This window comes from Coregonus lavaretus (assembly GCF_964263955.1).
Source record: "Coregonus lavaretus genome assembly, chromosome: 21".
Classification (NCBI taxonomy): Eukaryota; Metazoa; Chordata; class Actinopteri; order Salmoniformes; family Salmonidae; genus Coregonus; species Coregonus lavaretus.
The window spans coordinates 40,908,185-40,926,174 of record NC_140008.1 but is presented as its reverse complement, the minus strand read 5'-3'; the positions used below and the strand labels follow the sequence as shown (position 1 = coordinate 40,926,174).

Sequence of the window (17,990 nt, the reverse complement as noted above, 5' to 3'; positions counted from 1 at the left end):
ACCGCCATAGGAAATAGTAGCGTGCCACTAACTCGTATCCATTCTCATGTTCTAGAGTGTAGTGTTGGTCTATATTGGGTACTGTGTGTTCATGTTGTTGATTCTGTATGGTTAGTGTTGTAGTGGTCTGCTTGCTAGTTGTTCTATATTGGGTAGTGTGTTAGGAAAATACTGATGAGATTGGATTAGCATGTGTGGAGTGGGGTAATGAACTCTAGTGTGTCGCTAGCGCCGACATGCCTGTCTTTTATAAGGTAGCGCGGCTAAATACTTTCAACGGTGACATGTTTGCTATTATCGATCTTAAGGGGCCTACTTTGTAACACATACACACACACACACTTTTGTTGACACGGGTTAAGGAATATGGCTCTATTTGTCTCTCTCCCGCTCTCTTCTGTCACGTTCATGTGATTGGCTGTTTTGTGTTCCTCTTTTTCTCTGCTCCCCCCAGACAGGAAGCTGCAGGGTTTTGTGATCGGATCTCTCTGAAGATTCTCCTGACTCCTCTGACCCAATAAAAGTCTGTTTGTTTAGGCAGCTACTTTGGCCCTGTTCCCTGGCAGATGCTGCCGTTATATCAGCCTGTAGTGCAGTAATATAAGGAACCACTGAAAGTTATTATATCAGCCTTTATCTGTTGATAGTGAAATTCTTAAATTCTCTTGATCTATTTAAAGTTACATTTTGTTGATACTCTGAGTGAGAAAGTGTAGCTTAAGTTGAGACTTATTAAAATAGCTAGACCTTATGTTGTCGTGTGAGCATAGTCACACTATAGTGAAACTATTAAAACCATGTCAGTTATACAACAGGAATAAACAGTTTAATCTGATATCCAGTCTGACACATGCACACAGGGAATGTGAGTTTATGCAGGGCCTTACAACATCATGTGATCTCACACTCACTTTTCACACACAGACTAGAGGAGATATGGTTAACCCTTTAAAGCCTCGCCATCTACCAGTTGGCTTTGACAGGTGTCTGAGAGACCAGAATGAATCCCCCTTGTAGGGTAATTCATGTTAAAGAGTGGGTGAAGGAGTGAGAAATGATAGACCTCTTTCTTTGTTTCGCAATATTTAATCTCCCAGAATCCCTCCAATTTTATGCTGTATCAATCCTACCTCCATCTCTCTCTCAGGATTTCTCGATTGCACTTATTGTTTTAGTGGTACTCACTTTTTTTTGTTCAAAGTTAGGGAGGAAGAGGACAGAGGTTTAGTTTCCTGGGGTTTTGATCGGTGAGGTGTGAGCAATGGCTTCGCAGCCCAACAGCCTAGCAGCCTAGCGCGGAGGAGACGCTGTCGTTACGGCATGGATTCAGGTGTGTTCCCGAGAATGGAATTAAGGTGGAGGAGGTTCTGCTCGCGGTCGGCGAACAGGTAGGAGCTGAATTTATACATTCCGCTTCCAGAATGAGCAAAGCTGTGGTTGTGTTCATGAAATGAGAACATTTGGTGGGTAGGCTCATTTCTAGTGGAATATTTGTAAGGGGTGTGTTGGTGCCAATTTCTCCTCTTTCTACCCATTCGACTAGGGTGGTAGTTGCAAATTTGCCTCCGTTTATTACGGATGATCAAATCAGGAAGGAGCTGAGTCGTTTTGGTATGTTTGCTAGTGGTTTTTGTGTACTGTCGGCAGGTTTTCAGGCAGATGCCGTCAAGCATGTTGTTTCGTTCCGGAGGCAAGTGTTCATGTTTCTGAATAACAATGAGCAACAGTTAAATGTGCATTTTAAAGTGAGGCATTGGGAGGGGCTCTACGCAGGGTTTGCCAGCATAGATAGTCTGCGGTGCTTTGAGTGTGGGTATTTGGGGCATAAGAGCTTTGCGTGCCCACATAAAGGCCGTAGACAAGGTGATGGTACAAGCACCAGTGAGGGAAATCGAGGTCAACGTGCCGGGGGCCATGAGACACAGGCAGCAGAGGCTGGGCCTAGTCATGCTGCAGATGGTGGGGTATATGAGGCTGGGTCTAGTCATGCTATAGATGGTGGTGTAGGTGAGGCTGGGTCTAGTCATGCTATGGATGGTGGTGTAGCTGAGACTGGGTCTAGTCATGTCATAGATGGTGGTGTAGATGAGGCTGGGCCTAGTCAGGTTATGCTAATGAGGGAGGAGACTATAGTGGGGAAGGGTAAGCGACTAGTGGGGGTGGAGGAGGGTGTCAAGCGGAAGAGGAAAAAGGTGGAGAAGAAAAGAGGTGGGAGGGGAGAGGCTGGTGTGGTGAAAGGCACCAAGGAACCTTTGCCTGGTTCTGGGGGGGAGGTCCCGACTAGAGAGAAAGGGCAGGTGGTCAGGTTGGGAAGAGGAGGAGGAAGGTGAGACTGAGGAAGAGGATGATGAGGAGGATTTATTTTCAGACTCCTCCTCAATGGGTCCAGAGCTGACAGCCAGTCAGTCAGAGGGGTCAAAGTACACGGTGAGGGAACTGTCAAGGTTCCTGAATGAGACAAAGGGGGAAAAAGTTAATCTTGAGTCTTTTTTTTGCGATCCGGGAAAGTTTGTAAGATCAGTACAACATGCAATGAAAAATGACGGGCATGGTGTCCTCTCACCCAGGAAACGGTTTAGGTTGAGGAAGTGGGTCACAACCGTGCGTAAAGGTCTACCTTCAGACAGTTTAGATGAAAGTTTTCTTTCTGGCACTGGGGCTTTTTGAGCTTTGCTATTGGTCTCTTTCTTTGCTGGCTTTTCTCCCACTTCTTATGGAGACTCTTTGGGTAGGCTCGCTTAATATTAATTTCTGGTGGAAAGGGGCAAGTGTGCTGAGCCATGGGACAAATGGTAGTGCAGGGGTGGCAGTCCTTTTTGTACCGTGTCTGTCTGTAAAAATTTGCTCCTCAAAAGAGGTGTGTAGGGGTAGACTGCTTGTAGTAAAAGCAGAAATTAACAACAGGGGTTTTGTCTTTATAAATGGGTGTCTTAGACAGGAACTCTCACAGGTATTGCTTGAGCCTCGTTCAGGCTCAGTGGGGGTGTTAAAGGACATCATTAATCAGTTTGACCTAGTGGATGTTTGGAGAACTAGACATCCCATCACAAGACAGTATACATGGGTGAAGGTCTTTGGGGCTAGGGTGAGTGCAGCCCGGCTTGATCGATTGTACATGTCCAGGAATCAGAGCAATAGGCTGTTGGGCGCTACCATTCTCCCGGTGGGTTTTTCGGATCATCTCATAACCATGGCTCGGCTGTCTATTTCACCAGGGCCTCGGCAGGCATCCTATTGGAAGTTTAATGTAAAGCTCTTACAAGATGTCACTTTTTGCTCAGGTTTCCATACTCTTTGGGAAAGGTGGGGGCAGCGAAGATAGAAGTATGAGTCTCTGAGTCAATGGTGGGATGTTGGAAAGTCAAAATTCGTCTTTTCTGTCAACAGTATACAGCTCTCTCATCCTCAGAGGCTAGGAGAGTATTGGGGGAACTCGAGCGTCGTATTAGTGAGATGGAGGTAGAGCTGGTGGGCCAAGGCAATGTAGGCCTCCAGGCTAATTTAGCTGAACTACGTAGGGACCTGGGCAGTTTTTCACAGGTTAAAGCAAAGGGAGCACTTGTAAGAGCTAGGTTCTCCATGCTCAAGGAGATGGATGCTCCCAGCTCCTCCTTCTTTGGTTTGGAAAGACAGAGCGGTGAAGCCAAGGGAATGCATTGTTTACGGCTTTTGGATGGGAGGGTGACCTCTGTGGTGGGGGAGATGCGGGACCGGACTGTGGAGTTTTATACTTAGTTGTATAGGGCAGAACTGTGTGATCCTATGTGTGCTCAGGTTTTGCAGAACTCCCTAAGCTCTCTCTGGCACAGAGGGATTACATTTTACATTCCCCTGTTGTCCCATGAACTGGCAGAGGCCGTAACCCAGATGTCCCCCGGCCGTGCACCAGGGGTCGATGGACTCCCAGTGGAGTTTTATAAAAAATTCTGGGGAATAATTGGACTGGACTTCTTTTGCGTGTTGCGTGAGTGCATTGGGGTAGGAGAGTTGCCGATGAGCTGCTGTCGGGCGGCTCTGACTCTCCTGCCCAAAAAAGGGGACTTGTGTGAACTTAAGAACTGGAGGCCTGTGGCATTGCTCTGTGCGGACTACAAGATATTTGCCAAGGTCCTCGCTAACAGACTGAAGTCCCATCTGGACTCTATAGTACACAAGGACCAGACATATTGCATACCAGGAAGCTCAATCACAGACAACTTCTTCTTAATCAGGGACATGTTGGACTTATCGAGAGGTTCTAATGTGAACTTTGGACTGGTCTCTTTAGATCAAGAGAAGGCTTTTGATAGTGGACCATGAGTATCTGTTTAATGTGATGTCTGTGTTTGGGTATGGGAAAAGGTTTTTGGCCTGTGTGAAGATGTATGCTGGGGTGTCATGTACAGTGGGGAAAAAAAGTATTTAGTCAGCCACCAATTGTGCAAGTTCTCCCACTTAAAAAGATGAGAGAGGCCTGTAATTTTCATCATAGGTACACGTCAACTATGACAGACAAATTGAGATTTTTTTTCTCCAGAAAATCACATTGTAGGATTTTTTATTAATTTATTTGCAAATTATGGTGGAAAATAAGTATTTGGTCACCTACAAACAAGCAAGATTTCTGGCTCTCACAGACCTGTAACTTCTTCTTTAAGAGGCTCCTCTGTCCTCCACTCGTTACCTGTATTAATGGCACCTGTTTGAACTTGTTATCAGTATAAAAGACACCTGTCCACAATATCAAACAGTCACACTCCAAACTCCACTATGGCCAAGACCAAAGAGCTGTCAAAGGACACCAGAAACAAAATTGTAGACCTGCACCAGGCTGGGAAGACTGAATCTGCAATAGGTAAGCAGCTTGGTTTGAAGAAATCAACTGTGGGAGCAATTATTAGGAAATGGAAGACATACAAGACCACTGATAATCTCCCTCGATCTGGGGCTCCACGCAAGATCTCACCCCGTGGGGTCAAAATGATCACAAGAACGGTGAGCAAAAATCCCAGAACCACACGGGGGGACCTAGTGAATGACCTGCAGAGAGCTGGGACCAAAGTAACAAAGCCTACCATCAGTAACACACTACGCCGCCAGGGACTCAAATCCTGCAGTGCCAGACGTGTCCCCCTGCTTAAGCCAGTACATGTCCAGGCCCGTCTGAAGTTTGCTAGAGTGCATTTGGATGATCCAGAAGAGGATTGGGAGAATGTCATATGGTCAGATGAAACCAAAATATAACTTTTTGGTAAAAACTCAACTCGTCGTGTTTGGAGGACAAAGAATGCTGAGTTGCATCCAAAGAACACCATACCTACTGTGAAGCATGGGGGTGGAAACATCATGCTTTGGGGCTGTTTTTCTGCAAAGGGACCAGGACGACTGATCCGTGTAAAGGAAAGAATGAATGGGGCCATGTATCGTGAGATTTTGAGTGAAAACCTCCTTCCATCAGCAAGGGCATTGAAGATTAAACGTGGCTGGGTCTTTCAGCATGACAATGATCCCAAACACACCGCCTGGGCAACGAAGGAGTGGCTTCGTAATAAGCATTTCAAGGTCCTGGAGTGGCCTAGCCAGTCTCCAGATCTCAACCCCATAGAAAATCTTTGGAGGGAGTTGAAAGTCTGTGTTGCCCAGCGACAGCCCCAAAACATCACTGCTCTAGAGGAGATCTGCATGGAGGAATGGGCCAAAATACCAGCAACAGTGTGAGAGAACCTTGTGAAGACTTACAGAAAATGTTTGACCTGTGTCATTGCCAACAAAGGGTATATAACAAAGTATTGAGAAACTTTTGTTATTGACCAAATACTTATTTTCCACCATAATTTGCAAATAGATTCATTAAAAATCCTACAATGTGATTTTCTGGATTTTTTTCCCTCATTTTGTCTGTCATAGTTGACGTGTACCTATGATGAAAATTACAGGCCTCTCTCATCTTTTTAAGTGGGAGACCTTGCACAATTGGTGGCTGACTAAATACTTTTTTCCCCCACTGTATGGCGAAGGTGGGAGGGGGGCTCAGTAGGCCAGTCTTGGTGAGGCGGGGCATTAGACAAGGATGCCCTCTGTCAGGGCAGTTATATACACTAGCCATTGAGCCTTTTTTGGGAGACTGCAGGGAGTGTGCTGGACAGGCATGGGTGTGTTGACAGGCATAGCAGTGTCACCGTATGCAGATTAAGTTTCTGTGATGGTCAGGATATGCAGGCACTAGAGACTAGTCTGAAGGTGTACGAGGGAGCTTCATCAGCTAAGGTAAACTGGGGCAAGAGCAAAGCTCTGTTATATGGGGCATGAGGGGATAGGGCCCCTCTGCTTCCAGGGGGTTTGCAGTGGGGTAGTGAAGGGCTTAACATTTTGGGAGTGTACCTGGGCTCGGCCACCCTGCACTGATGGCAGTGGGATTACTAAGGCTGGGTGACCTGCGACTGCTGGGAGAGGAGGGGTGGAAAACCCCAGAAGTCCTAGCACAACAAATAGGACTAACATCTCTTAGGCTGCTGGAGAGATTCCTGGGGGAAGTCCAGGAGGCACTGTCTGAGCCGGTAAGGGGGGGGTTTGAGCGACCAAAGGGAGAGGGGCCACCAATGTTTCCGCCACTGTAGGTGACGGCAGAGACTGGGGAATGGCAAGGGGGTCTGGAGGACTTGTTAGATTATAACACTCTGAGCCTGGGGGAGTTTGAAGGGGTGGGAGGTAAAGCCCTATACAACCTCTGTATTAAGGTAAGGAACATTAGGAGCCTAGCAGGAGTGAAGGCACATCAGTGGCTGGGGGTATGTGGGGCGGAGAGTATGGTGGTTTTTAGATGGAGGGGGCTCTACAAACTCCCAATGCCAAAGAGGTCAGGGGACCTCTAGTGGAGGGTTCTACATGGAGCTATGGTGTGTTGGGGCGGCTGTCTGTATAGCTGGGGAAGATGGTCTGGATATACGGTTGTAGAAGTGGTGAGGTTTGGGTTATTGTGATGTGTAGTGTTGTTTTTGTATCGTGGGGTAGGGGGCAAGGTGAGTATTCAGTACAGGGGATATTGGTATTTTTTTAAATGTTATTTTAAGGGGGGGGGGGGGGCGTTGAGGTTTTAATGAAATTAAAATGTGTCATTAAAGAAAGACAAAGTCAGTCTCTCTCAGGATTTCTCTCTCTCTCAGGATTTCTCTATCTCTCTCTCAGGATTTCTCTCCCTCTCAGATTTCTCTCTCTCTCAGGATTTCTCTCTCTCTCTCAGGATTTCTCTTTCTCTCAGGATGTCTCTCTCTCTCAGGATGTCTCTCTCTCTCTCTCAGGATGTTTCTCTCTCTCTCTCAGAATATTTCTCTCTCTCTCTCAGGATATTTCTCTCTCTCTCTCAGGATATTTCTCTCTCTCTCTCAGGATATTTCTCTCTCTCTCTCAGGATATTTCTCTCTCTCTCTCAGGATATTTCTCTCTCTCTCTCAGGATATTTCTCTCTCTCTCTCAGGATATTTCTCTCTCTCTCTCAGGATATTTCTCTCTCTCTCTCAGGATATTTCTCTCTCTCTCTCAGGATATTTCTCTCTCTCTCTCAGGATATTTCTCTCTCTCTCTCAGGATATTTCTCTCTCTCTCTCAGGATTTCTCTCTCTCTCTCTCTCTCAGGATTTCTCTCTCTCTCTCAGGATTTCTCTCTCTCTCTCTCAGGATTTCTCTCTCTCTCTCTCATGATTTCTCTCTCTCTCTCTCTCAGGATTTCTCTCTCTCTCTCTCAGGATTTCTCTCTCTCTCTCTCTCTCTCTCTCTCTCTCTCTCTCTCTCTCTCTCTCTCTCTCTCTCTCAGGATTTCTCTCTCTCTCTCTCTCTCTCTCTCTCTCTCTCTCTCTCTCTCTCTCAGGATTTCTCTCTCTCTCAGGATTTCTCTCTCTCTCAGGATATCTCTCTCTCGCTCTCAGGATATCTCTCTCTCGCTCTCAGGATATCTCTCTCTCTCTCAGGATTTCTCTCTCAGGACCTCTCTCTGTCAGGATATCTCTCTCTCTCAGGATCGATCTCTCTCTCTCTCAGGATCGATCTCTCTCTCTCTCTCAGGATCGATCTCTCTCTCTCTCTCAGGATCGATCTCTCTCTCAGGATCGATCTCTCGCTCTCTCTCAGGATCGCTCTCTCTCAGGATCGCTCTCTCTCAGGATCGATCTCTCTCGATCTCTCTCAGGATTTCTCTCTCTCTCAGGATTTCTCTCTCTCTCTCTCAGGATCTCTCTCTCTCTCTCTCTCTCTCTCTCTCTCTCAGGATCTCTCTCAGGATCTCTCTGAGGATCTCTCTCTCTCTCAGGATTTCTCTCAGGATCTCTCTCTCTCAGGATCTCTCTCTCTCTCTCTCTCTCTCTCTCTCTCTCTCAGGATCTCTCTCAATTCAATTCAATTTAAGGGCTTTATTGGCATGGGAAACGTATGTTAACATTGCCAAAGCAAGTGAAGTAGATAGTAAACAAAAGTGAAATAAACAATAAATATTAACAGTAAACATTACACTCAGAAGTTCCAAAAGAATAAAGACATTTCAAATGTCATATTATGTCTATATACAGTGTTGTAACAATGTGGAAATAGTTCAAGTACAAATGGGAAAATAAATAAACATACATATGGGTTGTATTTACAATGGTGTTTGTTCTTCACTGGTTGCCCTTTTCTTGTGGCAACAGGTCACAAATCTTGCTGCTGTGATGGCACACAGTGGGATTTCACCCAGTAGATAAGGGAGTTTATCAGAATTGGGTTTGTTTTCAAATTCTTTGTGGATCTGTGTAATCTGAGGGAAATATGTGTCTCTAATATGGTCATACATTTGGCAGGAGGTTAGGAAGTGCAGCTCAGTTTCCACCTCATTTTGTGGGCAGTGTGCACATAGCCTGTCTTCTCTTGAGAGCCAGGTCTGCCTACGGCGGCCTTTCTCAATAGCAAGGCTATGCTCACTGAGTCTGTACATAGTCAAAGCTTTCCTTAAGTTTGGGTCAGTCACAGTGGTCAGGTATTCTGCCACTGTGTACTCTCTGTTTAGGGCCAAATAGCATTCTAGTTTGCTCTGTTTTTTTGTTAATTCTTTCCAATGTGTCAAGTAATTCTCTTTTAGTTTTCTCATGATTTGGTTGGGTCTAATTGTGTTGTTGTCCTGGGGCTCTGTGGGGTCTGTTTGTGTTTGTCAACAGAGACCCAGGACCAGCTTGCTTAGGGGACTCTTCTCCAAGTTCATCTCTCTGTAGGTGATGGCTTTGTTATGGAAGGTTTGGGAAATCACTTCCTTTTAATTGGTTATAGAATTTAACGGCTCTTTTCTGGATTTTGATAATTAGCGGGTATCGGCCTAATTCTGCTCTGCATGCATTATTTTGTGTTTTTCGTTGTACACGGAGGTGTTTGTCCCATTGTAGTGTTTGTCCCGTTTTGTGAATTCTTGGTTGGACCCCAGACCTCACAACCATAAAGGGCAATGGGTTCTATAACTGATTCAAGTATTTTTAGCCAGATCCTAATTGGTATGTCGAATTTTATGTTCCTTTTGATGGCATAGAAGGCCCTTCTTGCCTTGTCTCTCAGATCGTTCACAGCTTTGTGGAAGTTACCTGTGGCGCTGATGTTTAGGCCGAGGTATGTATAGTTTTTTGTGTGCTCTAGGGCAACGGTGTCTAGATGGAATTTGTATTTGTGGTCCTGGCAACTGGACCTTTTTTGGAACACCATTATTTTTGTCTTACTGAGATTTACTGTCAGGGCCCAGGTCTGACAGAATATGTGCAGAAGATATAGGTGCTGCTGTAGGCCCTCCTTGGTTGGTGACAGAATCTCGCTCTCGCTCTCTTTCGCTCTTTAAGGATCTCTCTTTCTCTCTTTAAGGATCTCTCTGAGTATTAATCCTACCTACTGTTTACAATACTGACCTCTCTCTCTCCTCCTCTCTCCTCTGTAGTGTTGGCAGATAACCTGAAGTCCAATCCGGGCATCAAGTGGCAGTACTTCAGCTCAGAGGAGGGCATATTCACTTTGTTCCCCGCCCACAAGTTCCACTGCAAGGGCAACTACGAGCACCGCAGCAGGTAATGTTACACTATCACACAGCATCACTCAGATAAACAGTACAATCAACTAGCCCAAAACACATGGTCAAGAATGGAGTCATTATTGTTACATAAATCATCACTGACTGCACATTCCTCACACATGAAGTTTTGTATGGCTACATCAAGGATATTGTTCTTGACTATCCAAGATGGTCGTCACCTACTAGGCAAAGAGGAAACAGAAAACCACTATTCTTCTATTCCACTTCCTCCCTCTCCTTTGTTCCTGTGTGGCACAGTGAGAGGACATGTAAATATCATTTTTCCTCTACTCTGGTGTTGTTGGGTTTCCTCTCCTCTCTGAGACAGACAGACTCCCTGACCACACATGCCCTTGATGCCCATGGCAGGAATGTGTTCTGAGACCAGTAAAGACCACTGGAATCTCTCACCCACTGTTGTGGTTTCTCTGGCTTAGCCTGGTGAAAGACATCTCTCTCTACTCTCTCGCTCTCTGTCAGTCTCTCTCTCTCTTTTTCTCACCCCCTCTGACTCTCTCTTTCATCCCCTCTCTCACCAAATACTTAAAGGCCAGTCTCTCTCAACCAGCCAGCTGGCATTCAGCGCTGAGAAAAATGATGTCACCCTCACCCTGGCTCGCTACAAAGACAAATGGGGACTTAAGACTAGAACCGCCAAGACAGTCATTCTATAAGTTAATTTCAATAAAAACCTTGAACCCACCTTTCCCTGACTTTTCCTAAATTCGTGTATTTTACAGTCTAGCAGTACTTTGAGATAAATATCATAAAGACATTCTGAGCATTCCTACCTCAAAGCGCCATGACGGTCAAAATTACATCTGCATATTTAACAGTAGAATAGCTGGGCCTCAACGAGTACAAATAGCAGCCAATCTAACATTGAATATACACAATCACAAAGAATTCCGTTAATATTTTGTTTAGGAACATCATAAAAAACATGATACAAAGACAATTTATTTCAAAAGAACAGAATAGCATGTTTTGAGTTGTATTTATCTGTGCTTAATAGCCAAGGCTATATGGCTGTGCCATGCCAGTGAAATCAACTTGTTCATTTAGCAGACATCACACGCTTATATTCCCCTGCCCTACCACAGTCAACACACATATATTATACAGGAAGAATATAACAGAATAAAATAGAAAGGCCCGTTGCTGATTGTCGCCAGGACTCACATGAGGAACCCGCCAAGCCGCGGTTATTCTAGGAAAAAGTGATATTTCGAAACAAAGCCCATCCTCACAATTTTGAGTTGTTTGGAAGAACTAGATTACTTAGTTTACCTTAGAGTATTGCAATCGTTCCTTTTGTCAATGCACGCTGCACTGGTCATCAGTCTCTTTACATTTACATTTAAGTCATTTAGCAGACGCTCTTATCCAGAGCGACTTACAAATTGGTGCATAACCTCTCACTCAACGTCAACAAAACAAAGGAGATTATCGTTCATTCTCAATTTGACAATAGATAATATTGTCACCCATCAGACTATTGTCAATTTAATATTGTTAAATTGTTAAATTAGGCCTATTATTATCTATTATTATACAGTATGTGTGAAATTTGTTTCAATATAGTTCAGGTGTAGTTTGGATGTGACATTAGCTGGGCAGGCAACTGTGGTCTTAGTCAGAAAATACACGTATCTTATTTTAGTATTTACAGTGTGCGCTTCTGGATCAATCAATCAATACATTTTCTGATTGATTACAATTTACATTTGGTGTCATGAGGTTTCTTATGACCTATTGTAACATAAATTAATGCATTTATTATCATTTATTCTGGAATATTTAAACAATTGAAATATCAGTGGTCAGAATGACCATCATGGTCATTCTAGTAGTTATGGAATTCCGGTGCGCCGAACACAAACATGCCCTTTCCCCCGTCTGTGCCTCCTAGTGCTGTGCTACCACACTGAGCTATACCAGACACAAAACCAACCAAACAATGCAGCTTGGAATGTTGCTACACTCTAATACAGGGGTGTCAAACACACATACACTACCGGTCAAAAGTTTTAGAACACCTACTCATTCAAGGGATTTTATTTTTACTATTTTCTACATTTTAGAATAATAGTGAAGACATCAAAACTATGAAATAACAGATATGGAATCATGTAGTAACCAAAAAAGTGTTAAACAAATCAATATATTTGATATTCTTCAAATAGCCACCCTTTGCCTTGATGACAACTTTGCACACTCTTAGCATTCACTATCATTCCACTATTACTGCAGATATAGTATGGACATTTTCAGAAATGACAATGCAAAAATTCTACATGTAGCTTCTTTTAATAGGAGAAGAAAACAGATGGCTTCGGTCACTTCGACTCTAGACTAGTTTTGTCTGACACAAACGGGTTTGGCAATAGGAGCTTGACAAAGGGAATGGTGGTGATGGTTGGATAAGTGGTGGTGGTGGTGATGGTTGGATAAGTGGTGGTGATGGTTGGATAAGTGGTGGTGGTGGTGGCGGTGCCTCCCAAAAGCAACAGTAGTCCTGGGAATGGGATCTCTTGTGAAAACAGTGTGTGGAGGGCTCAGGGCAGCCGGACGTAGAGGGGACAGCCCTGGGAACTGCAGTTCAGCTCAGGCCACCAAGAAGCAGGGGGGATATAAGAGAGGGTTAGGGTTACCAGCCTGGGTCAGACAATGGGAGAATAATTCTCTGGTGTCAATAAACCACCATTCTAAACAGATGATTGTGTTTGTGTATGTTTTTGAGTGGGATTGTGTTGTTGAGAGTTTGAGTGTATGTGTTAGATTTGTGTATACAGTACATGTGATTTGTGTGTATACCGTGTCCTCATCACGAGTGTGTGTCTGTCTGTGTGTTTGTTCTCGCAGGCCAGTGTACGTGTCGGCAGTGCGGCCCCAGTCTAAACACATTGTGGTGATCATCGACCACGGAGTGACCATTACAGACACACAGCTCCAGATCGCCAGAGATGCTGCACTCGTCGTCCTCAGCTCCATAGACGAACATGACAAGGTGAGGAGCACTCCTCTGATTTTGATAACTTCCTGCCCTAATTCCCCTTCGCCCCCTCTGATACATCCCCTATTATCCCCTGACACGTCATCCATTTTCTTTTTCCTCTCCCTCTAAAGCTACAAAGTACATATGCCCAGTGATTACAGTGTCGATCCCAAAAGTTGTTGTTGTTTCTGTTGTGTTTGTTGGTAATGAATGTGTCTGTGATGATACTAACGTCTGTCTGTCTGTCTGTCTGTCTGTCTGTCTGTCTTTGTTTCCCTGCCCCCCAGATTTCGATCCTGTCCTCAGCGGAGGCTGTGCGGTCCTGTTCTCTGGACCAGTGCTATAAGAGCTACCTGTCTCCTGCCACCAGCGAGACCAAGAGGAAGATGAGCACCTTCATCAGCAACCTCAAGGCCTCTGACAGCCCTACCCAGCATGCACTGGGCTTCCAAAAGGCCTTCCAGCTGCTCCGGAACACCAGCAACATCACCCGCCAACTCACCAGTAAGAACAGGGCACCATGGGAAATGCAGTCTTTAGCACTGGCCACTGATGCCGCAGGCTTGTTCTACAGGAAATGCCAAATTCGTTATTTTTCAACACGTGGCAATGTATTTGTAACAAAAAAAACAATTGGTAGAAATGGCTCAATAAATGTGACTCGAGATCAAGGATTTGGGAGATGAAGGGTTTATGAACAAGGAAGTGTGTTATTAGTTTTTTGATCTCTCTCTGTTTTTGTTCCTGTCAGACACAGACATGGTGATCATCTACCTGTCGTCTGGCATCACGTCCCGAGACGCGTCGGAGCATGAGAAGAGAGACACCCTGCGCGTGGTCAAAGAGGAGAACCGCCACCTCAACAACTCAGTCATGATCCTCACCTACGCCCTCATGAATGGTAGGAACCCTCCACCACACACAGTTTGTCTGTGGTCAAAAATCACCCTCAACCACACAGGGTCGACTACGGTCAGAAATCAAATTGAGATTTACTCAATCAAGAGAAAAGGAAATGTCATGGTTATGACTGAAAGTGTCACGAGTATGTTTAAAATTGGAATTAAAATCCAATATGTTTTGTAATATGACTAATATTGTAACAATCATTATTAGTGGTGGATATGTTTGTCATGGGTACTATTGCTGGACCTACCCAGCCACCTGGATGGGGGAGGAGGAAGGGGTGAGAGGGGATTGGGGGTGGGTTTGGGATGGATGTGTCAAATGGGAAGGGGGATGGGTGAATGGGGGGAGTGCGGACTGGAGAGGTGCTCAGGAACCTCAAAGGCTTTTTGTTTTCTGCAGTGTGTCTATGATGTATCCACCTCCCCCTCTCTATTTTTCCGTCTCGCCTCGCTCCCCTTCTCCTCATCCTTCGCTCCATGTCCGACCCGGAGACCCCTCCACAGTGCATGCATTAGCCTGGCATTGGCACAAATACATTTTTCATTAGGAAATTCAAATGAGGGACATCTGAGAGACTCGGTGAGAGCCTGAGTCTAAAGACTTCAAAGGGAGTGTGTGTGAGAGACAGTCAAGCGTCGCTTGTTTAAAAGGGTCCATGATGAAAAGGATTCAGAAATATATAATCATCCTAAATTGAGTAGCATTGTATCCAGAAAGCACTGTACTGAAAGTGTACTGCAGGCTATTGTAATCAGTTGATAGAGGTCCGTGTGTGCCAGATGTGAACTGTTCATTGTTAAAGATGATCAATGGTCTTTTCTCCAACATCAACTCTGATGTTTGAACTTTGTGTGTGTGTGTTTGTTGATGAGATGCTAGAACTAGAAGGTCCAAATGGCTGGAAAGTGAAATCTTGAGTTATGGGCTGTACTGCCAAAACCTCTTGATTTTCCCTGTTCTGTAGCTGTCTAATAATACTTTCCAGTCTCTATTGCCTGATTGTGGATCACGGACCAACTTAATCTCTCTAAAATGCCCTTATCAGATATGAAAAAAAACTGGAGAATGATTTAAAGATATGCTTTAACAGTAACCAGTAAATCAGCCACATATTCTTTCATGGAGTTTACAGAGAATGCCAAACGTTCATCTATGACCAAGCTGGCTCTGATGTCCAGTTTGACCCTGCAGTCCACACATACCAGGCTGTATTGACTTGACTCCTTTCACCTCCTATTGACTCCAGTCCACATTCCCATGTGTCTATCATCTGAATCTGATCATACCAGGCCCTAAGCATAAGGCTTGATCCCTCTTTAATCCAATCAGTGCTATGGCTGGCATGCATTCCATATTAAATCCTGTCAAATGTGCCCAGTGGCAGCTGTCGGGCCAGCCATGTTGGAGAGGTCATTCTAGGGTGTCCTCTATTATAAAGTCAAGGAATATTCTAGAGGACTTATGCATGGTTTTCTTACATTGATGTTAATACATTCAGAAGGATCGTCAGAACGAACGATGGGGATGAGTGAGTGGGTGTGTCAATATATCAATTACTTATATTGCTTTGAGTCATGTCATGAAACCGCAAATATAAAATCTCTCTTGCAGAGGGTGTGACGGGTCTGAAGGAGCTAGCGTTCCTGCGGGACCTAGCGGAGCAGAACTCGCTGAAGTACGGCGTGCCGAACCGCTCGGCGCTGCCTGTGGTGAAGGGGAGCATGATGGTCCTGAACCAGCTCAGTAACCTGGAGACCACCGTGGGACGCTTCTACATCAACCTGCCCAACCGCATGATAGACCTGGCCCGCTTCAGCCTGTCATACCAGGACCCCATGGGAGACGGTGGGTTTATATACTGATCTAGGGCCAGTCTTACTTTTAGGGTCATTATGGTTAAGGTTAGAGCTAGGGTACAGTGATCTGATCCTAAATCAGTGTTAACAAATAGATGCTAGACTTGTCCTGCTTTTGCCTGCCCTACCAGGACCCCATTGGAGACGGTGGGTTCCTGACAACTGGTCCTGGGTCAGTTTCTGTTATGGCCGTTATCATTTTTTATGTTATAGTCGGGACCTAACAACTGATCTGGGACCAGATGTGCTCTTAGGTGCGCATAATGAAGCTATGGTACAGTGAGCTGCTGATCAGTGGTAATGAAGGATTATAAACAGAATCAGAGTGATTTTGGCTCTTGATGATCAATTAGTGTGATGTAAAACTATCTGTGTCTTCTCCCTTCAGGTTTCATCATGACGGTGAGCCGGCCGTGTTACTTTGGCAACTTGTTGCTAGGCGTGGTGGGGGTAGATGTGAACCTAGCCTACATTCTAGAGGACGTCACCTACTACCAGGACTCCCTGGCCTCCTACACCTTCCTCATAGACAACAAAGGTACATTGTATATCTCTTTCTATTCTACTGTCATTTACTTTATGTTCGTATTCTTATCTTTTATTATTTATTGTTGTTTCATTGTTGAAGGAACCTGCAAGTAAGCATTTTGTTGGACGATGTCTACCATGTGTATCCCTTACATATGACTAATAAAACTTGAAACTCTTTCCTCTCCCTCTCAAACACACACACACGCACACAACTCAATGCAAATAGTCCGGGTAGCCATGATTAGCTGTTCAGGAGTCTTATGGCTTGGGGGTAGAAGCTGTTGAGAAGTCTTTTGGACCTAGACTTGGCACTCCGGTACCGCTTGCCGTGCGGTAGCAGAGAGAACAGTCTATGACTAGGGTGGCTGGAGTCTTTGACAATTTTGAGGGCCTTCCTCCAGTAGGTGTTTGAAAGTGGCACTGCCAGTCTGAGTGAGGCAGGTAAACAGGCCGAAGAGGGAAAGTAATTAAGTTTATACCCCATTAGGGGAACTACCTGGCTGTGACACACAGCCAGACTGACAGGCCATGAGGTGACATCACCACAGCGGAGCAGGGCAGGTCTGTCCAGGATAACAGTGGTTCTGTTCACACAGAGAGAGATACTGAGTCGGGAGCAAGAGCTGGAGTTTTGGCTCGCTACTGATCTGCCACTCATTTTAGGCTTGCCTTTAGAGGTTTAGCATCACCACAGGCTGCATTTAAGAAGTACATGTTTGTGGATGCTTTTCAAATAAAGGAGGATGTTTGCTTGGCTGGTTTGGGAAGGTTAGGTTTTTGAAAAACAATCTCAATGGTTGGCAGTATTGTTATTGTAATGAGTATGTTGTCAGATGACAGCTTATTGCTGCATGGTACTTATTACACTGTCACTTGATGAACAAACCATGATTAATGACTCTATTAAAGTTGTTAGGTGTGTTCTGACTAATAGGGCACTCAATTAGACAGAAGGTAAACAGTTCAGTGGAGAATAGAATGCTGCTGTAGTGTTAATTGACTGTTATAGTGTGGAGGTAATGAGGTCAGAGATGAGTGATTCTCCTCTCTCTCACACCCCCTCTCTTTCTCTCACTCCCCCCCCCTCTCTCTCTATGAGCACCTGCTCCCTCCCTCCGGCTGGCTGCTAGAGATAAACAGACAGCCATAGAACTGGTACTAGACATGTTTGTTTACCCTCCTTAAAATACAATCCCTCCCCCTCCTTCCCTCCTCCCTCGTAAGGGCTTTCACTCTTCCATAGCTTACTATTACTGCTGCTCTGAGCTCACTGGTGCCTGCCTGGAGAATCCTTAGGGACCACAGCAGTAGGGGAGGTCTGGCCTTGCCCTGCACAGGGAGCAGTAGCCCGTCCCGGGGGTAAGGTGGGTTCAAGGCCCCTTGGGGCCGGGGGCTCCATTGACGGCTGCTCCTGTGAAGAGACCCTGACGCCGCTGTTCTGGTGTTGTTTTTGGTTCCCCAGGTTACACCCTGATGCACCCGTCCCTCACACGGCCCTACCTGATGACAGAGCCTCCGCTGCACACTGACATCATCCACTATGAAAACATCCCAGGGTTCCCAGTGGTACGGGACAACATACTCCGGTGAGTTAGGGTCAAGGGTTAAGGGGCTATGACCGAGAGGAGGGGTTTCACCAGTTTTGTAT

At 45.3% G+C, this 17,990-nt stretch overlaps 1 protein-coding gene across 1 annotated transcript in view; it reads left to right on the top strand.

The window, feature by feature from the left end:
• LOC311148544 (VWFA and cache domain-containing protein 1) overlaps positions 1 to 17,990 on the top strand; it is a gene marked incomplete at its 5' end in the record, with an annotated part of 101,945 nt that overhangs the window by 64,195 nt on the left and 19,760 nt on the right. The window contains 7 exons of the mRNA XM_084185527.1: positions 9,917 to 10,043; positions 12,914 to 13,058; positions 13,334 to 13,550; positions 13,798 to 13,947; positions 15,567 to 15,800; positions 16,200 to 16,349; positions 17,805 to 17,928. Coding sequence (XP_084041653.1) covers positions 9,917 to 10,043; positions 12,914 to 13,058; positions 13,334 to 13,550; positions 13,798 to 13,947; positions 15,567 to 15,800; positions 16,200 to 16,349; positions 17,805 to 17,928 — 1,147 coding nt within the window. The remainder of the gene's footprint in view (positions 1 to 9,916; positions 10,044 to 12,913; positions 13,059 to 13,333; positions 13,551 to 13,797; positions 13,948 to 15,566; positions 15,801 to 16,199; positions 16,350 to 17,804; positions 17,929 to 17,990) is intronic.